This window comes from Meles meles, chromosome X (assembly GCF_922984935.1).
Source record: "Meles meles chromosome X, mMelMel3.1 paternal haplotype, whole genome shotgun sequence".
Taxonomy (NCBI): Eukaryota; Metazoa; Chordata; class Mammalia; order Carnivora; family Mustelidae; genus Meles; species Meles meles.
In genome coordinates this window covers 118,688,340-118,712,203 of record NC_060087.1, presented here as the reverse complement: position 1 = coordinate 118,712,203, position 23,864 = coordinate 118,688,340, and the positions used below count along the sequence as shown (strand labels likewise).

Genomic DNA, 23,864 nt, shown 5'->3' with positions numbered 1-23,864 from the left:
CAAAGATGTTCATCACAGCTTAAAGAAAATTAGAGGCAACTTAAAATGTCCATCAATAAGGAAATGGTTAAAGAAATTATGTTTCACTCACCATAGAGATGTATTCAGGTACTAAAACAATCTTATTCTGTAAAACAACTTGATATATATAATAAAATGTTCACAAGAATATCTGTTGGTAATTATTATTTTCTTTCTCTATTTCTATGTTTTTAGAGTTTCCATATTTTAATTAGTATTTACTACATTAATATTCATACAAAATGATGAATATTATTTTATGAAAAATGATTTGGTGGAGCCAGATACTTTATTTTGGAGAATAAATTAAATAGTATAAGTTATTTATTCATTCCACAAATAATTATTGAGCTTATACTATGTACCAAAGAATGTTATATGAAGTGAAAACTGTAAGCAAAATTTACAAAGTCCTTATCCTTACTGAATGACTCTACTCTAGAGGGAAAGACAGTGATTAAGTATGTAGCACAATGCCAGGGGCTATGAGGACAATAGAGCAAGGTAGGGTGATGGGGGTATTTTAGAAGGAGTAGATGAGAAAGGTCACTCTGAGGAGTTACGATGTCAGCAAAGATCTTACTGAAGTGAGGTAGCCAACTATTTGAAGATTCACAGAAGGAACATTCTAGTCAAAACAACAGCAGTTAGGTGACATCAGTGGGAATAGAGGAGTAAGGAACTTTGAAACCCCTTTCCTCCCCAAAAGCAATAAAAACACTAGCAAAAATTGTCAGAATCAATGTTTCAGAACTCTGGAAATTAACCAAAGGTTTTGGGCAATCTGGGAACATTTATTCAAGAAAAATAGCTGAATCTTGGTAAGGATGGGGAGCTGTGTGGCATTTCAATCTGCCATATTTCTCAGCCCCTCTTCCCTGCTCCACAGCCTAAAGAGCCAACAAACTGCAGCCAACGTGAAGGGCCCTAGTCCAGCAGCCACCGGAGAGGACAGTCCCATTCCCATCAGTGTTTAATCGGGGGTTCTCCGGATACTATAAGCCCTGACAGCTGTGGTGTTTTTTTTTTTTTTTTTCTGTTTTGTTAAGGCAAGGGCCTGACTTAAACTTTGATTGCCAAGGATCCACTTCAAAGATGGCTATTGGGCTGTCTGGATTTAACACGTTGTCAGCCATGTGACTAGACAAAGAGCCAGGCGACCTCCCTGCATTAAGGCTCCTTTGTTTTAGGGATCGTGATTGATTTAAGTAACTGAGCATTTAGGCCACTTTTCTTTAACCCCACTCTTTAAATTCCTGGCCTTATGTTTTAAGTTCACCAATAGGAATGAGCCCATGAAACCCTATGTATGCTCCACCTTTGACCCCAATAAAAGAACCCCATCCCATTTGCTTGCTCACTCTCTTTCTCTCTGCTCTCTGAGGGTTGTTGCTGAAGGGAATCTTTCAATAATAAGAACCTCGAGGGTCAGTCCTAACACTGGTTGGGGAAGAGGTGTCTATGGAAGGGCTTCCAGGGACTTCTAGCCCATAGCATTACTAATGATAGGCTGATACCAGCATAAAACACCCAGAAGACTCCATTCCTGAGGCTTTTCTTTATTTAACCTAACCCAAAACTCACCCAATGCTATCTTAAAGGTATTTGTTGAAAACAATTGAACAGTTGTTTAAAATTATAGCTGTTTGAGGGCAAACAATAGGCCAGCCAAAAGCTTAAAATTAAAGTTGAGGGAAATTGAACCAGGAAGAAATGGACAACCTGAATAGACCGATATCTAGTAATGAGATTGAAGCAGTGATCAAAAACCTCCCAAAAAACAAGAGCCCAGGACCTGACGGATTCCCTGGGGAATTCTACCAAACTTTCAAAGAAGAAATAACACCAATTCTCCTGAAGCTGTTCCAAAAAATTGAAGCAGAAGGAAAACTTCCAGACTCTTTTTATGAAGCCAGCATTACCCTGATCCCCAAACCAGGCAAAGACCCTACCAAAAAGGAGAATTTCAGACCAATATCACTGATGAATATGGATGCAAAGATTCTCAACAAGATCCTAGCAAACAGGATCCAGCAGCACATTCAAAAGATTATCCACCATGACCAGGTGGGATTCATCCCTGGGTTGCAAGGTTGGTTCAACATTCGCAAATCAATCAATGTGATAGAACACATCAATAAGAGAAGAGAGAAGAACCACATGGTCCTCTCAATTGATGCAGAAAAAGCATTTGACAAAATCCAGCATCCGTTCCTGATGAAAACGCTTCAAAGTATAGGGATAGAGGGAACATTCCTGAACTTCATAAAATCTATCTATGAAAGACCCACAGCAAATATCATCCTCAATGGGAAAAAGCTTGCAGCCTTCCCGTTGAGATCAGGAACACGACAAGGATGCCCACTCTCACCACTCTTGTTCAACATAGTATTAGAAGTTCTAGCAATGGCAATCAGACAACAAAGAGAAATAAAAGGCATCCAAATTGGCAAGGAAGAAGTCAAACTCTCTCTCTTCGCAGATGACATGATTCTTTATATGGAAAACCCCAAAGACTCCACCCCCAAACTACTAGAACTCATACAGCAATTCAGTAACGTGGCAGGATACAAAGTCAATGTACAGAAATCAGTGGCTTTCTTATACACTAACAATGAAAATACAGAAAGGGAAATTAGAGAATCGATTCCATTTACTATAGCACCAAGAGCCATAAGATACCTGGGCATAAACCTAACCAAAGAAGTAAAGGACCTGTACTCGAGGAACTACAGAACACTCATGAAAGAAATTGAAGAAGACACAAAAAGATGGAAGACTGTTCCATGCTCTTGGATTGGAAGAATAAACATTGTTAAAATGTCTATACTGCCTAGAGCAATCTATACTTTTAATGCCATTCCGATCAAAATTCCACCGGTATTTTTCAAAGAGCTGGAGCAAATAATCCTAAAATTTGTATGGAGTCAGAAGAGACCCCGAATTGCTAAGGAAATGTTGAAAAACAAAAACAAAACTGGCGGCATCACGTTACCCCGATTTCAAGCTTTACTACAAAGCTGTGATCACCAAGACAGCGTGGTACTGGCATAAAAACAGACACATAGACCAGTGGAACAGAGTGGAGAGCCCAGATATGGACCCTCAACTCTATGGTCAAATAATATTCGACAAAACAGGAAAAAAATATTCAATGGAAAAAAGACAGTCTCTTCAATAAATGGTGCTGGGAAAACTGGACAGCGATATGTAGAAGAATGAAACTCGACCATTCTCTTACACCGTACACAAAGATAAACTTGAAATGGATAAAAGACCTCAATGTGAGACAGGAATCTATCAGAATCTTAGAGGAGAACATAGGCAGTAACCTCTTCGATATCAGCCACAGCAACTTCTTTCAAGATATGTCTCCAAAGGCCAAGGAAACAAAAGCAAAAATGAACTTTTGGGACTTCATTAAGATCAAAAGCTTCTGCACAGCAAAGGAAACAGTCAACAAAACAAAGAGGCAACCCACGGAATGGGAGAAGATATTTGCAAATGACAGTACAGACAAAAGGTTGATATCCAGGATCTATAAAGAACTTCTCAAACTCAACACACACAAAACAGATAATCATATCAAAAAATGGGCAGAAGATATGAACAGACACTTCTCCAATGAAGACATACAAATGGCTATCAGACACATGAAAAAATGTTCATCATCACTAGCCATCAGGGAGATTCAAATTAAAACAACATTGAGATACCACCTAACACCAGTTAGAATGGCCAAAATTAGCAAGACAGGAAACAACGTGTGTTGGAGAGGATGTGGAGAAAGGGGAACCCTCTTACACTGTTGGTGGGAATGCAAGTTAGTGCAGCGACTTTGGAGAACAGTGTGGAGATTCCTGAAGAAATTAAGAATAGAGCTTCCCTATGACCCTGCAATTGCACTGCTGGGTATTTACCCCAAAGATACAGATGTAGTGAAAAGAAGGGCCATTTTTACCCCAATGTTTATTGCAGCAATGGCTACGGTCGCCAAACTGTGGAAAGAACCAAGATGCCCTTCAACGGATGAATGGATAAGGAAGATGTGGTCCATATACACAATGGAGTATTATGCCTCCATCAGAAAGGACGAATACCCAACTTTTGTAGCAACATGGACGGGACTGGAAGAGATTATGCTGAGCGAAATAAGTCAAGCAGAGAGAGTCAAGTATCATATGGTCTCACTTATTTGTGGAGCATAACAAATAACATGAAGGACATGGGGAGATGGAGAGGAGAGGGAGTTGAGGGAAACTGGAAGGGGAGATGAACCATGAGAGACTATGGACTCTGAAAAACAACCAGAGGGTTATGAAGGGGCGGCGGGTGGGGTGGGGTGGGAGGTTGAGGAACCTGGTGGTGGGTAATAGGGAGGGCACGTACTGCATGGAGCACTGGGTGGGATGCCAAAACAATGAACACTGTTATGCTGTAAATAAACAAATAAAAATAAATAAATAAATAAAATTAATAAAAAAAAATTAAAGTTGAGGGGCACCTGGGTGGGTCAGTCAGTTAAGTGCCTGCCTTCGGCTCAAGTCATGATCTTGGGGTCTTGGGATTGGGCTCCATGCTGGGCTCCCTGCTCAGTGGAGAGTCTGTTTTTCCCTCTTCCTCTACCCCACCCCTTTCATGTCCTGTCTCTCTCTCTGTATCTCATAAATGAATGAATGAATGAATACATAAATACATAAATAAGTAAATAAATAAATAAGGGAGGAAGGAAGGACAGAAGGAAGGAAAACTTGGGAATAAGATGTCCAGAGGGGGCTTTGAAGAGTTAACATATTCTGGAAAATCTAGAAGGATATACACATAGCCTTCTATGTGAAGGGTCCATTCCTATGATTTTGTGAGTGCTCAGAATGCACCCAAGAGCATCCTAAGCTGTCACCTTATATCGAATTCAAGGCTCTTCACAAGCAGGAAGTAAAGACTAAAGGAGTGGTGAGAACACTCTCGAACTCATGAACATGAGGGCGGAGACCCCAGGCTAACACTGGGAGACTTTTAGTTCCAGCATTTAGGAAATACCTGTGTAGTCATTAGTTGACCAGTAATCTAACTAAGCAGAGACTTCAGTGGCCACACACAACAAACAATTTGCTTATACCACACACACAACTTCAGAGAATTAGTTTGGGAGAATAACTGAACAAGCAAACAATAGACAGGAAAAATCACAAACCCCAGGGAGGAGGAAGAATCCGACTTCTGGAGTTGACACATTATTTTATATAAAATGCCCAGATTTCAACAAAAAGTTGTGAGATATGCAAAAGAAACAAGAGAATATGGCCCGCAAGCAGGCAGAAAGTCGTCCATGGAAACTGTCCCTAAAGAAGCACAGATTTGTACTTCAGTAGACTTCAAATCACCTGTCTTTTATATACTCAAGATCTAAAAGAAGTGTGGACAAACAACAAAAGGAAACCAGGAGGCCCATGTATCACCAAATAGCGAATATCAGTAAAGAGAAATTAGGTATTTACAGCTCTAAATTTCATTCTAAGCACTGCTTTAGTTTTGTAAGTTTTGTTCTGTTGCACCAAGATGCCAGCGGTGCGATTGGTGAGTAGGGGTGGAGTTTGGGATATATTTAAAGGTGGAGTACAGTAAATTTGCTGAAACACTGAATCTGGATATGAAGCAGGAGCTAAAACATGAAGACACTGAGGATCTTTACCTAAGTAATATGGCTTATGGTGGTGCTGTTCAAGAAGATGGGGAACACTGGGGAAATCAATCTGGTGGGTAGAAATCCAGGATTTTGTTTGCGACCTTTTAAGATTTAGGTGTTTATTAGATGTGAGTCTGGATGGTAGAACCTTGATAAGAAAGCCTCAGAGTAAATCCCCCATAGGCTCCACTATTTAGAGATTAGATAAAAAGAGTAGGTTAAAAGCCAACAAAGGAGACTGAAAAGGAAAAAGCCAGTGGGGTATCAGGAGAACCAAGAACTGTGGAGTCCTAAAGGCCACGTGAAGAAAGGGTTTCAGGAAGGAGGCTGTGATTAACTGTCAAATGTTGATATATCCTTAATGGAAGGACTGAGAACCGATCGTTAGATTTGGCAAGGTGAAAGTTGTTCCAACAGAGCGGAGGAGGCAAAAACCTTCTAGGTGTGGGAAGTGAGAAAATGAAGATAGTAAGTCTACACTACACCTTTGAGGGGAGTGTGGCAGTCAGTGTCTGAAGTACTCTCCCCTGATTGCCTGACTCCCGGTGTTCACACCCCGGTGTAAGCCTCTCCCCTTGAGTTCCGGCTGGATGTAGTGACTCACTCCTAAGAATAGAATGCGGCAGAAGTGATAGGGTGTCACTTCTGGAAGATTAATTTACATAAAGACTGTAGCTTCTTTCTTGGCTTTTCTCTTTCTCTGTCTCTGTCTCTCTGAGCATGGTGCTGGGAGAAGCAAGCTGCCATTCCAGCTCTGGAAAGGATCAAGTGGTGTGGCGAGGAACTAAGGACTGAGGTCCAATAGCCCACGAGAAACCAAGGCCTAGCAACAACTTGGTGAGTGAACTTGGAAATGAATCCTTCAGCTCCGTTGGTGATGGGACTGCAGCCCTGGCTGGCAGCTCGATCCCAGCCTCATGAGAGAGCCTGGGCTAAGCCACCCACGAAGTTGTTCCCAACTTCCCGATCCAGGTGAACTGTGAGATGATCTATGACACTTCCAGCTGTTAAGTTTTGGGGAATTTGTTACACAGCCACAGATCACTAACACAGGGGTGGAGGAGTGTGGAGGGTGGTTGTATGGTCTAAGCAGGGTTTCTTTTTTAATGGGGAGATTTTATAGCATGTCTGTTTTTTCTGCCTGTCACAGATCACTCTCGTCTGCATATAGTTGACATAGTAGAGAGGAATGCTAATTGTAATCCTTGCTCAGGGATCCAGGACCAGGGTGGAAAGGTTGCTGTTAGATAGGAAAAAAGGACGAGGCAGTGTGTGTACAATGTAATTGGGTTAGTAGATTTGATGGTAGAAGGATGTGGAAATTCTCTTCTGACTACTTCGATTTTCTCAATAAAAGAAGGGAGGTCACCACCTAAGAATGAGCAGAGAAAATGAAACTAAACTAGTGATAAGTACTTTTTTGTAAAGATTAACCTATGGTATAAAGACAGTTCATAGGATTTGAGAACAACAAAGCTGTTCGTGCACAAAGTAACTATGATTTCTCTCAGCTGTCCTCAGAATGCTCCTTTAAGCTTTTAAATCTCCCATCCCTTTCCCTAAATTACATAAAGATCTAATAAATAGAAGCTTTCCCACAGCTAAATACAATGGCTGTAGAAATTCCTGGGAAGCCTTCTTTGGAGCATCTCTCTATGAGGACCATATGCACAAGTAGTACTGAGAAGAGTATGCATTTGAGGGTATCAAAAGTGGACTTGGGCACTTAGACCTCACATAATTGAGGCAAACGCTGGGACTAGGATTGGAAATCCGTGAGCTCTGAAATCTAGGTACACTCGAGTCTGGTCAGGGTGATTTGGACTAAGTAAACTGGTCTCAGTCAGAACTGGAGAGAAGTTGGCTGGGAGCTCGGCTAAGGATTATCAAGGGTTACAAACTAATGAAAGAATTAGAAATCCACAAATACAAAAGCAAAACCAGCTAAGAAGCTCCACATATAATGAGGCTTGGAATTGACATCCTAATAGTCCTATCATTGGCAAATGGATAAATAAAACATGCCATAATTCCAATCCACTGAGAAGTTCTCAGAGCATGATTAATAGGAACTGAGCAGTAATTCGGTGAACCCGTACTGCAAATAGAAAGCTTCAAAGTGTAATCAGTTCTGATGTCTAAGGTCTAACTACTGTCCCTGAAAAGTTTACAGTGAGAGTCACTTTCACTTTGCCAGTGTTGGTGGGAAACATTTCAGATATGAGTCCACATATTTGGAAGCCAATTTGAAATAGATGGAGACGCCAGAATAATCACAGTAATAGCAGTTGAACTGACTTGACTCTATGAACCAAAAAATGTATTCCCTCTTCTAAGCTAAGTCATAGACTGAGTCCAATGGCTGATGAATCTTCTAACCTCATCTCACATTTATCTTTACCTCGTCTACGCAGTATAACTGGAGATCTTTGTGCTTATCTATAGTATAAGGTATCTGAAGTTCCTATCTAGATAATGGGCATGATCCCCATAAAGATTAGTTTGGTCCCACAAATTGGAAGTAAAGGGAGTGCCTTTATAGAAAGAAATGGTATGCTCTTAGAGCACCATGGCCAAAGAGATCTCTTCCTCCATTCAAGTCCCATAGTACTTTATCTCATCTCTTTGGCATTTATTATGTTCTGCCCATTTTGTAGTTATCTGTGGACGTAAGTAATGAACATAGAGCACCTTGAAGATACATATGTTATGTCATATTCATCACCAAGTATGGTAGTCATTATAGCTATTCACCAAAATATTTCTGATTCTCCTTCCAGAAATGATAGGAGGTGGCTGACACTTCCCAGTCTAGCCTCTAATTTACACTGAAAGTAGAAGAGAGTACCCAAGCCACTAGAACTAACCGAAGAGTTCAAAAAGGTTGCTTAACACAAGTTGACACAAAAATCCATAACATTTCTCTAGATCAATAATAAACAATTAGAAAATACAATAAAAATAAGATATAATTTATAATAGTAGGCACCACTATAAAGTGCCTGAAACTAAATCTAATTACAAAAGCACAAAATCTAATGAGGAAAATCTAAATGTTTACAAAGGACCTTGAAGTCTACCTGAACAAATATATAATATCTTTTTGTCTGATTTCTACCCAAAATGATCTACAGCTTTGATGCAGTTATAATAAAAGTCCAGCTGTATTCTGAGAGTAATTGGGCATACAGACTCTAACATGTACAGGAAAAAGTAAATGTCCACAAATAGCCAAGATAATTCTAAAGAAGAAGACCAAAGAAGGGTCTTGCCTTACCAAATTTTAAAACACATTACAAAGTTGTACCAAACCAAGGACAAATTATTTAATAAGTGGTATTGGAAAAACTCACTTACCATACTGAGAAAATGAAATGAAACCTGTACCTGTCACCATGTACAAAAGCCCCAATGGAAGGCGAAGTTGTAACTTCATTAGAAGAAAATATAGCAGATCCATTTATCATTGGGTTTCAAGAGGATTCCTTAAGAAACTTGCAGCAAACACAAAATGTAATGGGAGGAGTTCCATTTAACCCCATCAAAAGTCAAGGCTCAACTCATTAGAAGACACTACAGACAAAGAATGATGAGGGACATATTAGGGGAGAATCTTTTGCAATGTCACAAACACAAGCAGATTAATATCTGGAACAGTGGATCTCAGTCCTATCAGATCTAATGTTCTCTTAAAAAATTGTTTTGTAACCACCTTATATTACCCTGAAATCAAACTAGTAGATAATATTATCTACCAACACACATAATTAAAAATAATTATTACAATGTCCTCATTGTCATCTCAGAAGAAATAAAAGGATAATAGTTATGTGTTTCAAAATGTAAGTGAAAGGGCCAAATACATTAGAAGACACAGGAAGTAGAGAGATGTTGCTTATCGACACAGAATCACTAGGAATGGGACAGCTATAAGTGTACGCTAGGTATGTTTTATTGTAGTCACAAATTCTTGAGCATTGTTGCCATTGGTTACCTGCCTTTCCAAAATGATAAGCAAGCATAGGTAATCATATGAACAAAAGGGAGTAGCATTCCTGAACAAAATTCAGGACTACTTTGTGCTTTAAATGATCTGAATTCAGAACCCAATATGTTTCATACACAAAGAGCTTTGTCATCTCCTCGAGTATCTGACAATACGTTTGAAAGTTAGGAGGGATAAAAGAATGGTGTGTGAGGGGCGCCTGGGTGGCTCAGCGGGTTAAAGCCTCTGCATTCGGCTCAGGTCATGATCCCAGGGTCCTGGGATCGAGCCCCACATCGGGCTCTCTGCTTGGCTGGGAGCCTGCTTCCTCCTCTTTCTCTCTCTGCCTGCCTCTCTGCCTACTTGTAATCTCTATCTGTCAAAAAAATAAATCTTTAAAAAAAAAAAAAGAATGGTGTGTGTGTGTAGGATGTCTAACATTCCTGGCCCTCATTCACTAAAGCCCAGTAATACCCTCTGACTATTGGGACAACTAAACTTGCCCCCACAAATTTCCAAAATGTCCACTTGGGAGGAATGCTGTCTCCATTGAGAATAGTTGGTCAAGATATATAAGAAACTCATGCAGGTCAGCAAGACAAATAGACTCTGCAGAACAGAAAACTAGGTAAAGATCATGGAAAGGTAGTTCACAGAAAGGGAGCATGAATGAGTAATAAATGTATGAAGGGATGATCAATTTCATTAGTAATTAGAAATACACAAGATGAGACAGCAACATTATATTACTTTACGCTCACAGCCCAAACTTTTAAAAATGGATACCACACAGTGCTAGAAAGGCTATACATAATCAGGAATCCTCAGCTATGCTTATTAGAAGTACAAACTGATGCAGCTATTATGAAAAGACATTTAGAAGTTCCTAGTGAAAACAGAAATGTGAATTTCTCAGGATCCAGGACTTCCACTCCTGAGTATTGAGCCTGGAGAAATCACTCTACAGACAAACACACACATGTAGGAGTACGTGCATCACAGCAGTGTTAGTAACAGAGAAGCATTAGATGCCATCTAAATGTTTTCAAGTAGAGAAATGCATAAAGTAAGGTATGTGCAAAGGGTGGAATATGATATGGTAGTAAAAACTGAAATTGATTCGTGTATATTTCAACAACATAATGTTGAGTGGAAAGAAAAAGAACTGAAAAGAGTAAGACGTATAGCCCGATATCATTTGTATAAATGTAACACCAAAATTATACGTCACTGGGGATACTTGTTGTATGTGCATAAAATGTCCCGGAAGGTAGATTGAAAAGAGCCACATGTATTCAAGATGAAGTCAAATGAACTGAATGTTGGTTTGAAGTCCATGTTGCACTTTGAAGTTGAGAGATAAGGGAGGAAATGGGGGGTGGCAGTGCTTGTAGAATTGGGAGCAATAAACACATTCTGGAAAGCAGAAATTGTATGGACAAATGAGTCATCATTAGACAACCATTGCATTCCCAGGGAAGTCTATCAGTCACTATTCTCCAAAAGTCCACAAAGAAAAAGGTGGAGGGGTCTACATCAGAATGACAATAATATATTCACAAGATTTTGCAGGAAATCATGATGGTGTCAGAAATCAGTGGTCTTTTTCTTTGGTTTCATCTCCATTAGAAGCAGAGCCAGTCAGGTTTTCTGAAGCCGAGATTTATCTGCTGCTTAGGTGCCTAACGACACTAAATGCCAGAAGATTTTTGTGAAAGAATTACGAGATCATTTTTAGTTTCTGCTAGATACTGTCAAAGCCTAGGAAGCATACGCCTTAGGGAGTTTGAAGGATTGACAGATCTATGATGGTAACACAGGGGTTGAGGGAGTCTGTCTCATTACACACTGGCTTATTAGGAAAAGTACCACCACTCATATAACTTGATCATGTATTTACATTAGCTGTTGTCATTGCTCATGGTCAGCCCATTATCCTTGATTAACATACATTAATCTCAATACAAATTTGCCTGGGTGTAGAGTGACTCATCCCTAATGGTTGTGATTTTGTGCAATTACCAAATGACTTTTGCAAAAAGAAAAAAAAAAGGCCTGAGCTAAATTTATAGCTAAGGGGTAGCAAAAGTAGTCACTGCTCTGATTTCCTCTCGCTTCACGGAAAGAAAATATTTGCCCCACAAATGAGTACAGGATTTTGTTATCATAGGTCAGCCACAATGGTGTCCTCTGCAGGCTGTGTATGGTACATTTCATTATCTCACAAAAGCGCTAGAAAGAGTGACTGTAAGGCTCTGCTGTATGATCCCGGGTTTCATATATAATTTTATTGAATCTCTGTATTCCATAAAATAAGAAATTAGTGAGGCACTTGGCTGGCTTGCTTGGTAGAGCATGCAACTCTTGATCTTGGGTTTGTGTGTTCGAGTCCCATGTTGGGTATAGAGATTACTTAAAAATAAAAATTAAAAAAAATCTTAAAATAAAGAAATTTAGGTATAGATGATCGCCAAGCTAGTTTCAAGCTAAAAAAAAAATCTGATTCAGGTTTGTTAATTGGGTGAGAATAATTCAGAGACACACAAAACTGAATCACAACCTATCTCTAGAAGTACATGATTATTTTTGAAAGGTAATTTTCACATTTTCAAATTTGTTCCATTTTTAAAACTATAACTTAATGATACGTATGCAGGGTAACAAATATAAGGTACCAAAATTAAAAGCAAATATGCAATTCAAAAGAAGTTTTGAGGTGTCAAAGCAAATTATATTGGGAGATGGAGAGGAGAAGGAAGTTGAGGGAAACTGGAAGGGGAGGCGAACCATAAGAGACTATGGACTCTGAAAAACAACCTGAGGGTTTTGAAGGGGCGGGGGGGGTGGGAGGTTGGGGGAACCAGGTGGTGGGTAATAGGGAGGGCACGTATTGCATGGAGCGCTGGGTGTGGTGCAAAAACAACGAATACTGTTACGCTGAAAAAAAAAAAGTAAAAATTTTAAAAATAAATAAATAAATATAAAAAGAAAATTGCAGTGAACTTCTAAAAGAGCCTCACTTCCTAAACTAGAAAAGCTACATGTAACTAGATGTATCAGTCCATCCATTTTTTTAAAGATTTTATTTATTTATTTGACAGAGATCACAAATAGGCAGAGAGGCAGGCGGGGGGGGGGGGGGGGGGGGGAAGCAGGCTCCCTGCTGAGCAGAGAGCCTGATGCAGGGCTCGATGTCAGGACCCTGAGATCATAACCTAAGCCGAAGACAGAGGCTTATCCACTGAGCCAGCCAGGTGCCCCTCAGTCCATCCATTTTAATACCACTTTAGCAGAAAAATTTAACGACTGGTTTTACCAACACATGAGATGTTAGAAATGGCATCTCTGTATAGTTGTTTTTTCTTGCACTGACCTAAATATCTGTACAGGTGTAATCAAACTTTCAGGGTGATTTTACCCAAGCGCATTAACATCTACAAGGTGTCTGAAATTCCTGCAGACTGAGAGAGTAGAAATGATTCCAGGACCATCTCTTTGAGCTCTTAGTAACAGTCCCTTTCCAAAAAAGACCTCAGAGTCACAATCTGGAAAACCAGGGCCAAAGTAACTTCTGCTTTCCGATATGATAGAGCTTGCTGCGCCCAGTACCCAGTCCCTGCCTGTCACATTCCTTCCTTCTGCAGCTGGGGGTAGCTTCCGTGTCCTGTTTAAAAGATCCAGGAGAAATTAAAAAAAAAAAAAAACATTTTCCCCAAAAGGTCAGGAATCTTTGCCCAGTTTCCTAGAGTGACCAGGAAGTGGGAGGAATTACTGGTCTCTGAAGTCCTCTTATGAAAGAAAACGTGCTTATGTAAGATACCATCATACATATGACAGCAAAATTGTAGTTTCACAGAAATAATTTTTCTTGTACATTCAGTTTTAAAAGGACTTCAGATTCTAGAAAGAATTTCTATTTATTACCAGACCGATTGAGCACTGAAAAAAAAATTCTCAGTACCCCATCGATGCTCTCCCTCATGAGACAGAGCAGCTTAGTCGGCCCGCAAGAAGAGAAGAAGAGCTAAAGATTGGGTTAAATGGTGAAATCACAGCGTCTTCCCAGGGCGGGAAGATTGCCCAGATTACCACCCACTCTAAACTGGGTACCAGTTATATCCTCAGGGTAAAGCAGACCACCGATGGTCTTGGGTGGTCTAGGCAAGACCCCCGGTGGGAAGGAGTGCAGACTACATTGGGACTGAGAGCACCTGCCCGCTGGCAGTTGACAATGAAACCATGGACTCAAAGCCACAACTGCAAACAATTTTTTAAAAATTCTGCCACGATAATGACAACTTGGAAGAAGACTTTGGGCTGCAGATGAGAATGCAGCCTGAACCCAAACCTTGATTTTAGCCTGGAAACCCCAAATATAGAATCGTGCCTGAATTTCTGACAGACTGTGCGCTAATAATTGGTTGTTGATTTAAGTGACTAAGTTTGTAGTGATCTGTTATGTAATAATAGAAAAATAATCATCGACAAACACCTGAGTAATGGGAACTATCTGCCATCAACTATAAAACAGATGTGTTTACAGGTGCTTAAAGAAATGAAAGAAAAGCTTTAAAAGATCAGCGGGAAACAAGAACCCATGAAATTTATCAGATTTCTACAGTCGTCTGTGGTAGAATATGAAGGATTGGATTTACTTCCCTGAGTTACACAACTAGAAAACTTGATAAAATACATGAATCAATTGCTTTCAGACTGGACAGCAGCAGCACAGGACTATTACCCCGAAGAGGAGAGAAAAAAATGACGTGACCCCTCTGATTCCCTCAACCTATTGCCGGGAGGTTCTTCCAAGCTACTGTGCAGAGGGAGGGGGAACCGGACTGAAAAGTCAAAGATCAAAATGTAGGGAGGCCAGTGCCACTGGTGATCATGTGAGCAGAGCACTACAGAGGAGAAAACTGCGGGCAGAAAACTCCAGAGATCTGCAGAGGTGTTCCCGTGAGTCTTTGGCTTATTACTCCCGTGCATGCATGAGAGGAAACTGCCAGACACGGGAAATAGAATCACTGTAAAGCACCAGGCTGAACAATTTCCGCAGGTCCCATAGGGCTGAGAATATTTTGTGTTCCCACCAGCCAGAGTGGAAAAACGTCATAACACGCTGTGCTTAGGTTAGAGTAGTCAGAAGGATAGCCCCATGGTAGAGGAGATATATTAGATTTTGAGTAAAGAATACTGCAAGAAGGCTCAAAAGCCCCAAAGCGTTGGTCTTAGCAAAGATTTTTTGGACACAACAACGAAAGTGCAGGCAACAGAGACAAAAAATAAGCAAGTGGGACTACATCAAACTAAAAAGCTTCTGTACAACAAAAGACATAATCAACAAAGTGAAAAGGCAACCTATGGGATGAGGGGAAATATTTGCAAACCATCTGTCTGAGAAGAGGTTAATATCTAAAATAGGTAAGGAACTCATACAACTCAATAACAAAAATGTTATCAGATTTAAAAAATAGGCAAAGGACTTGAATAGATATTTTTCAAAAGAAGATAGAGGGCCAACAGGGACATGAGAATATGCTCTCCATCACTAATTATTAGGAAAATGCATGTCAAAATCACAGTGAGATCTCACCTCATACATGTTAGAATGGCGATCATCAATAAAGATAAAACAAGTTTTGGCAAGGTTGTGGAGAAAAGGGAACCCTTATGCACTGTTGGTGGGCATGTAAGGTGGTGTAGACACTATGGAAAACAGTATGGAGGTTCCTTAAAAAATTAAAAATAGAACTATCATCAGGTCCAGCAATCCCACTTCTGTGTATATATCCAAAGGGGATAAAAACACCCCCCATGTTCATTGCAGCATTATTCACAGTAGCCGAGACATCGAAACAACCTAAGTGCCCATAGCTGGATGAATGGATAAAGAGAATGTGAGATACATATATCCATTATCTATCATCTATCTATACACAATATACACACACACACATATACCATATATATATATATATATATATGTCTCTAAATATACAGGTATCTCACAATGAAATATTATTTAGCCAACAAAGAGCAGGAAATCCTGCCTTTTGCAGTAATTTGGGCAGATCTAGCTTGAGGGCAGTATGCTAAGTGACGTAAGTCAGACAAAGAAAGACAAATACTGGGGGCATCTGGCTCAGTCCATAGAGTATGTGATTCTTGACCTCAGGGTCATGAGTTCTGATCTCAGAGTCATGAGTTCGAGCACCACATTGGGTGTAGAGATTACTTAAAAATAAAATCTTTAAAAAAGAGACAAATACTGTATGCTCTCATTTATATATGCTCTCATTTATATATATATAAAATATATGCTCTCATATATATAAATGATATATATAAAATTTATATATATCTAAATGAGAGCATATATATAAGTATATATATTTAATATATATTAAAGAGCATATATAAAAATAAATATTTAAATATTAAATATTAAATATATAATATTTATTATATATTATATTTAAATATTAAATATATATTTAATATAAATATTATATTTATATATTATATGATACAAATATATATAAATATATTTATATTATATATAAATATATATATTTATATATATATATATATTTATATATGCTCTCATTTATATATTTATCTATGACTTAAGCTGAAGTCATAGAAATAGAGAGTAGAATGCTAGTTCCTAGAGGCTGGGCCTTTGGAGAAATGAGGGGATACTAGTCAAAGGGTACAGACTCCCAGCTAAAATATGAATAAGTTCTGGGGGTCTGACATGCAGCACGGTGACTATGATTAACAATACTGTATTATATACTTAAAGTTAAGAGAGTAGATCTTAAATGTTGTCACCACAAAAAAATGGGAATTGCGTGAGGGGGTGGAGGTGTTATCTTATTGTGATGATCATTTTGTAATACATACATGTATTGAATCGTGTTTTTTTTAATATCTTAAACCTTAAACTTACATATGTTATATGTCAATATCTCAATAAAGCTGAGGGAAAATGTAAAAAACAGGTAAGACAAGATACCTATATTGCTCTCTACAAAGGATGAACATATTGTAAATGAACATTCACAAATAAGTTGAAAGCTAAAAGATGGAGAATAACATATAAACAATACTGTAAGAAATCTGGAGTGACTATAGAAAGCATAGTTCAAGGCCAGTAGTTTTATTTTATTAGAGGGAAGGAAAGGCATGTCTTAATGATAATAAACAACCCTCCGGAGAATGGAAAATGCCAATTCTGCGTGTGCCTAAAACACAGCCAAAAAAGGAGAAATGAAACAAATTTGACTGTGTTAAAGAGAGAAAAAGATAAACCCACAAACATAATCAGAGATTTTAAAACCTCTTTTCTGAATAACTGATACAACTAGATAGAAAATAAGTATATAAAAGATCTGAAGAACACTGTTAACACCTTAACCTAATTGGCATTTATAGAATTAAACACAAAAACTGCTAAATATATGTTCTCTTTAAATGTATGTGGAATGTATACCAAGATAGACCATATTCAGGGACATGAGTCAAATTTCAATAAATTTCAAAGTTTGAAATCTTACGGACATGTTCTTGATTAAAGTGAAATTATATTAGGGGTGCCCGGCTGGCTCAGTCAGTTAGGCATCTCCTTTGGGTTCAGGTCATGATCCCAGGGTCCTGGGATCAAGTCCCGTATCAGACTTCCTGCTCAGTGGGGAGCCTGCTTCTCCGCCTCCCCTTCCCCCTGCTCGTGTGCGCACACATGTACTCTCTCTCTTTCTCTCAAGTAAATAAAGAAAATCTTAAAAAAAAAAGATAAGAAAATACATAGGGCTGGATGGAGTTATCCTAGCGATGTAATAAATTAAAATACATAAGCCACCATTTTGACAGAAAATAAGAGTAAACGTTGAAGAATTATATTTCATAAAAATTAAAAATAATACAAATAGTTCATTGTGTGGGGAGGCCTGCTTGTCCATTCCAGCAAATAGAAGAGTAAGGTCTGGACTGGGCTAAGGCTAAGAGGGCTTTTTGGCTCTCTCACAAATCACAATTATTGAGGGTGAACATTAGACAGTGAGTTATCTGTAAAAAAAATGTATATATATATATATTTTTAAAGATTTTATTTATTTATTTGACACACAGAGATCACAAGTAGGCAGAGAGGCAGGCAGAGAGAGAGGAAGGGAATCAGGCTCCCTGCTGAGTGGGGAGCCCAATGCGTGGCTCGATCCCAGGACCCTGAGATCGCAACCCGAGCTGAAGGCTGAGGCTTTAACCCACTGAGCCACCCAGGCGCCCCGTAAATATATTTAATGAGCATTATGTAGCAAGAAGGATCTCTTGGACTTACTTACAGAATCGTGTGTTCCAGAGAGCCACAGGCCCCCAACCAGTTCTATTACTTTCACCCTCAGAGCGCTCCTGTGTAGCGGGCAGCAGCCATGCCCGGTCGGTCCTTTGGCCTTGACAGATGGTGGAAAGCTGAGATGGGATAGGTCGCCAGGCAGTAGGGAGCCGAGAGGAACCCAGTGTGTAGACCATCTAGTTCTCTGTTTGAGCTCTGACCTCTTATGCTCAGAGCACCCTTTTGTCTCTCCACAAGGTCTTGGTGGCTTTCAGAGCCAGTGGCCCTAACATCCAGCAATCACATGAGAATCAGGCCTAGGGGCACCTGGGTGGCTCCGTCGGTTAAGCGTCTGCTTTCCTCCCCGGTCATGATCCCTCGGTCCTGGGATCAACCCAGGCGTTGGGCTCCCTGCTCAGTGGGGAGCCTGCTTCTCCTTCCGCTGCCTGCTGCTCCCCACGCTTGTGCTATTTCTCTGTCTCTCTCTCAAATAAGTAAGTAAAATCTTTAAAAAAAAAAAAAAGAACCAGGCCTAAACATCTTACCATATGTGGAAGAACGTAGATGTAGCTGATCATTAAGGATACTCTGTGCCGAACTGTGGTTTGCAGGCATAAATTTGCTTAATTCTTGTGTAAACCCAAAGATGGAAGAACTTGTTTTTCCCATTTTACAGATGAGGAAGGTGACGTTCAGAGGGAATAAGTGAATTCCCAAGATCACATGGCCAGGAAGTGGTGAGCTGCTGTTTTGAACCCAGTCCGTCTAGCTCTGCGGCTCAGGTTTTCTGGCCAGCCTCTTACCAGCCCTCTGTGAAAAGGCCAAAGGGGCCCCAGAGAGCGGCCTTCGTGTGTCCAATGAACAAGTAACGGCATGGTGGAGGGTGAATGGTTATGGTACATAAAAATGAATCTCTGAGTTTTACATGTAATGTGGTATCTGTTTTTTAGTTTCATACAATGCATTAAAGTGGTTTTCTTAAAATTTAATTTTTTTTCAGTGTTCCAAAATTCATTGTTTAAGAATTATATTTTCTTTTCTCACTTGAGACAGAATTTACATAGAATATATGTACATCTTTTTTTTTTTAAAGATTTATTTATTTGACAGAGAGAAATCACAAGAGAGGCAGGCAGAGAGAGAGGAAGGGAAGCAGGCTCTCCGCTGAGCAGAGAGCCCGATGTGGGACTCGATCCCAGGACCCCGAGACCATGACCTGAGCTGAAGGCAGCGGCTTAACCCACTGAGCCACCCAGGCGCCCCTATATGTACATCTTTTAAAGCACTTATTCAACCACATTTAACTCTGATGTTCTATCCCGTGTGTGATCATCATTGGTGTTTCATAGGAGAATGAGATTGATAATTGTATTTACAACGGAATCCATAAACAAATCCATTCATTAATATCTAATAACCATTGAGAACTGCTTATTTGGCATGTCTTAGACCAGAGAGTAGCTTATAGGTAATATGCCTATTTACTTGTCCACAAGAGAGGTTGGAAGGATCTTTTCTACCGGAAGAATCACAGTACTATCTAATAATCCCTGCTTCAAGTCCTGTTCTGGAACGAGACAGGTTATAAATAATTAATACATGAAACCAACATGCCCATTATTTCTCTGTACTCTTGTTTACCATTTCCTTCATCACTCCTCCGTCTTCATGTTAAAGCTGCCGTGCCGTTAAGTTCATGCCAGTTGTTACGTTACCCTCCCCCCAGCATCCCCGCTGCTGTCACCTTCTGACCAGCTGCCATTCCCTAGCGTGAACCTCCTCATCTCCTCTCCACCCCAATTACCACCACTGTTCTGGGAATTCAACAAGGCTAGGAGGCCCCCTCCCACACCCTGTCCCCCCCAAATTTCTGGCCTCGCCACGGTCTTACTTCCTCAGAGCCGGTGGGGAAGCCTTCTTACCCCCACTACCTCCGCCAGGCACTCCTGCCAGGGCCACCCCCACACTGGTACCAGTGGAAACCGCCCCTCCGAAACCACTGATTGAAGTGGCCCCCACTGACCACATCCTCTGTCCCTCCCACTCTCCACTGAACTTCTTCTCCTGGGTAACTCCCGCACGACTTCCACCCAGTATGACTATAATTGAGAGGAGCCAGAAACAAGCCAACGGAATTTGCTTCTTTATTGGCGTGTGCAGGTGTTAGTAGCACAGGGCTCCTTCTGTGAGAGGTTTCGGCACTGGGTGAGGTGGTGTGGACTCCTTCTAGGCCCTGGGATCCGGGCACCAGTGGTTCTTGCTGGGTTAGAACATTTCAGAGACCTGAGAAGTGGTGTCATCCTCAAAGAGGTGGCCGTTCTGCATGTTGTTGTTCACGGCCCTCCGAACCCTGCAGTTGTGCTGGGCCTCGTTGCCCACCAGCTCCAGAATGTTGGTGGCCACGTACTTGAGGATGGCCGACAGGCAGACCTGGCTGGAGAAGCTCAGGTTCTGGACAGGCTGGTGCTCCTGCAGGACGGGCTCTACATGGCTCACGGGGACCTGCAGCTTGGTTTTTGTGGAGCAGGACGATGTCTGCTTCCCCAGCCTGTAGGAGGTCTGACCGCTTCTTTTCCCAGACATGGTGTTGTGCTCTGATCGGCCTATCTTGACTGCCCAGCTGGCCTGAGCCTCTCAACACACCAGTCACCAGTGCTCACTCACGCCCACTGTGTCCCTGCGCTGCAGCCCCTCATTGGTCAGGGAGCCGCCTTTGTGACGTCATAGACGTTGCTGTGTCATTGGCATCCACTGGGCCCTGATCAGGCCTTAGCCTAGAAATGTGTGTGCTGGGCCCTCGGGGGTCATCCTAATGACTAGACCAGAACGTGACACCAATATACCCACCGGCATGGCTGGTGACACCTTACATGGCTGAGGCAGAACAACTAGAACTCTCTCATACGTGGTTAGCAGTGTGGGGGAAGGTTACCGCCACCACTGGAAAAAGTATGGCAGTTTCTTATAAAACTAAACGCATGTACTGTGTGATGTAGCTATTTTCTCCTGGGTCTTCAAGAAATGTAAAAATCTTGCCCCCCCGCCCCAGACACACTACGCACCAGAATGTTCAGAATAGCCAACACTGGAAATAGCTCGGGTGTTTATCAATCGAAAAAAGAAAAACCATGGTCTATTCATACATTTGACAGTAAACAAAGGAACTGCTGATGTACACGGTAGCAAGGGTGTGTCTCCCAGGTACTGTGCTGAGTAAAGGAGCCAGACGCAAGCATGTATGTTGCATATGTATGTGTCTATGGAGTTCTAGAAGAGTCAGAATTCTGGTTGCCTCCAAGGTGGAGGAGGGGCAGGGCTGGTATGAAGGGAACTTTGTGGATATAGGTGTGCATTGCATGGATAGATCCATTTTTCAAGATTGTGCATTGAAATGTATACATTTTGACATATGCCATTTTTACTCACAAAAGAAGTGTATGGGGGTGCCCAGGTGGCTCATTCGGTTTAAGGGTCTGCTTTCGGCTCAGGTCATGATCTCAGAGTGTTGGGATTGAGCCCTGTGTCAGGCTCCCTGCTCCCTCTCCCTCGGCCCCCACTCCCCTGCTCTCTCGCTCTCAAATGAATAAATAAAATCTTTAAAGATAGAGAAGTGTATGAGTGTAAGAACCCAGCAGGGAAGTGGTGGGGGCAGATACAGACGAAGCAGGAGTGGCAGAATGTTGGTACTTGTTGAAGCTAGGCGATGAGTACATGGTGTTTCATCATATCATTTTGCTGCTTTTATGTTTGACTTTTTTATAATAGAAAGATATGAAAAAGAAACAAAGGATGAAAAAATGAAAGATATAGGCAGACGTTAGTAATCCATCATACTATCCTTGTCTAAGAATCCTCTTTAGTCCGTCGTCTCTAATAACTAGAAGAGCACGTGAGAGAACACTTATTTTCCATCTTGGCCTGAAGCGTACACTCCTGACTTCATTCAACACACACACACACACACATGCGCGCGCGTGTGCGCGCACACAGAACAAAAAATAACGAGAACAACTTACTCTGGTATATTAAAGTACTTAGCTTCAGGTGATAGGATTATGAGGGTTTTCTACCCCATCTATATTTTGCTGCATCTTCCAAATGAATGATTATGAATATACATTTCTTTTCTAATCAGAAAAGTAAACCATATTTAAAATATCATTTCTCATTGGGTTTCTCCTATATTGTTACTATGGTTTCAAAAATTCAACAGGCTTCACCACATTATCACTCTTACTAAAAGCAATGCTGCCGATCATATTATTTGTTAGCAAAAAAATACTTTTGCCAAGGTATGAGTCTCCAGGGGTCCTTTTTTTTGTATAGATAAAAATGCAGTACCACACAAGAGATCTGCTTATTAGACATTGGGCACGCTCTCTGTAGAACCAAAATAACTCTTCAGAAATTTCCTGCCAAATTCACAGCTAAACTGTTATGCAAATGTAACTACATCTAAATTAAAAGTGTTGAGATGATACAGCCAACCAACTGAAGTTTGAGTGCTTTCGGTGGTGTAGGCCGAAAGGTTGGGGCGTTTCAAAGTAAAGATGCATCACACTTTATTTTGTTTCCTGTTTCACCGGGGGTTTACAAGGATGCAGGAGAGTCAGAATGATAAGTGAAAATAACATAGAGTGAAGGAGAAAGGAAAGGGTAGGCTTAAGTGTTTGAGGGAAGAGCATCGAACTGGACATGAACTTAACTGCAGGCAGAATCGGTAAGCTTTAGAGCTCTACCTAAAAAGGGGATGCCCGCCTTTGTATGATATATGTGAGAGTTATTTAACTCTCTTGCATTTGTGTCTTGCCTGCTCAACTTGATTTTAAAATAACTAGCTCCCAAAAGGAGGGAATCTATCTTTTACTTCCGGCTACTTGTGATTGAGCTAGCCATAAGCTCTAAGAGGGCACACTAAATCCTCCGTAGTTAGACCCTTTGGACCTAGCCCAGTGTCTCAGACATAGTAGGCACTCAGTATTTGTTGAATAAATGAAAGACTCTTCCCAACAGCAGGTTACCCGGAGCCTTGCCCACAGTAGAAATTCGGTAGGTCTGTGTTGAAGTCGTTTTCCATCGACACATGTGTTCATCCCACGAGTATTACTGGGTATGTGCTACATGCCAGGCACTCCCGTAGGTGCTAGAGACATGGCATTGAGCAAAGTAATATCCCTCTTTCCATGGCGCTTACACTCCGAGGAAAAAATTACCATGTAGACAGCAGAACAATATAATTTTTAGTTTTTGCTGACGTCATGACAACCATCCCCCATTTTAAACGTTGCCATACTAAGCAACGCCTGGGTGCGTCGGGTCACCATTTCACTCTTGTGGCACTTTGCGTGGGTAGGTGAAGGTGCTTTGAAGTGACACATAACTGAATTCTTGCAACCGGAGGACTTTCCAAGATAACATATGAGAATTGCTACCGAACATACAGTTCTGGAAGACTACATCCTCTGAACCAGGAGAGAGATGGTTTCCAATAGAAACAGATTTCTTTTATTGACAAAGATGAATTGTTCCACTATGACTCTCCTCTTTCTAATTTCCTGGCTAGTCGAGATCAATCAATACTCCTTAGACAGTACCCATTTAAGACCCTGACAAGTGTTATTTTTTTAGAGGCCATTCTTTAAGCTTCTCATTAATGAAAAGCAGTACTGTAGTGTTCGTTTCTACTTCCACTCTGTTTCCTGGCCTTGCTCCGTCTGGTCCTGATATTACAAACAGCTGAAATCAGTACATTGTGATATTATGCAAATGTGCTCTGGCAGATTGAGCTAAGAATAGCGTGCATTGGGCTATTTCAATTTATTTGGTGTATAGATGAA

General features: G+C 40.7%; 1 protein-coding gene across 1 annotated transcript; it reads right to left on the bottom strand.

Annotated features, from left to right (window-relative positions):
- Positions 1 to 20,292: 20,292 nt before the first annotated feature.
- On the bottom strand, positions 20,293 to 20,610 carry LOC123934762 (histone H2A-like). Its single transcript, XM_045994834.1, has one exon. It carries the CDS (start codon positions 20,608 to 20,610, stop codon positions 20,293 to 20,295), a length of 318 nt encoding a protein of 105 aa, XP_045850790.1.
- Positions 20,611 to 23,864: the final 3,254 nt, after the last annotated feature.

Coding starts and splice junctions, on each gene's coding strand:
- LOC123934762 (XM_045994834.1), bottom strand. CDS start 20,610: ATGTCTGGGAAAAGAAGCGGTCAGACCTCCTACAGGCTGGGGAAGCAG.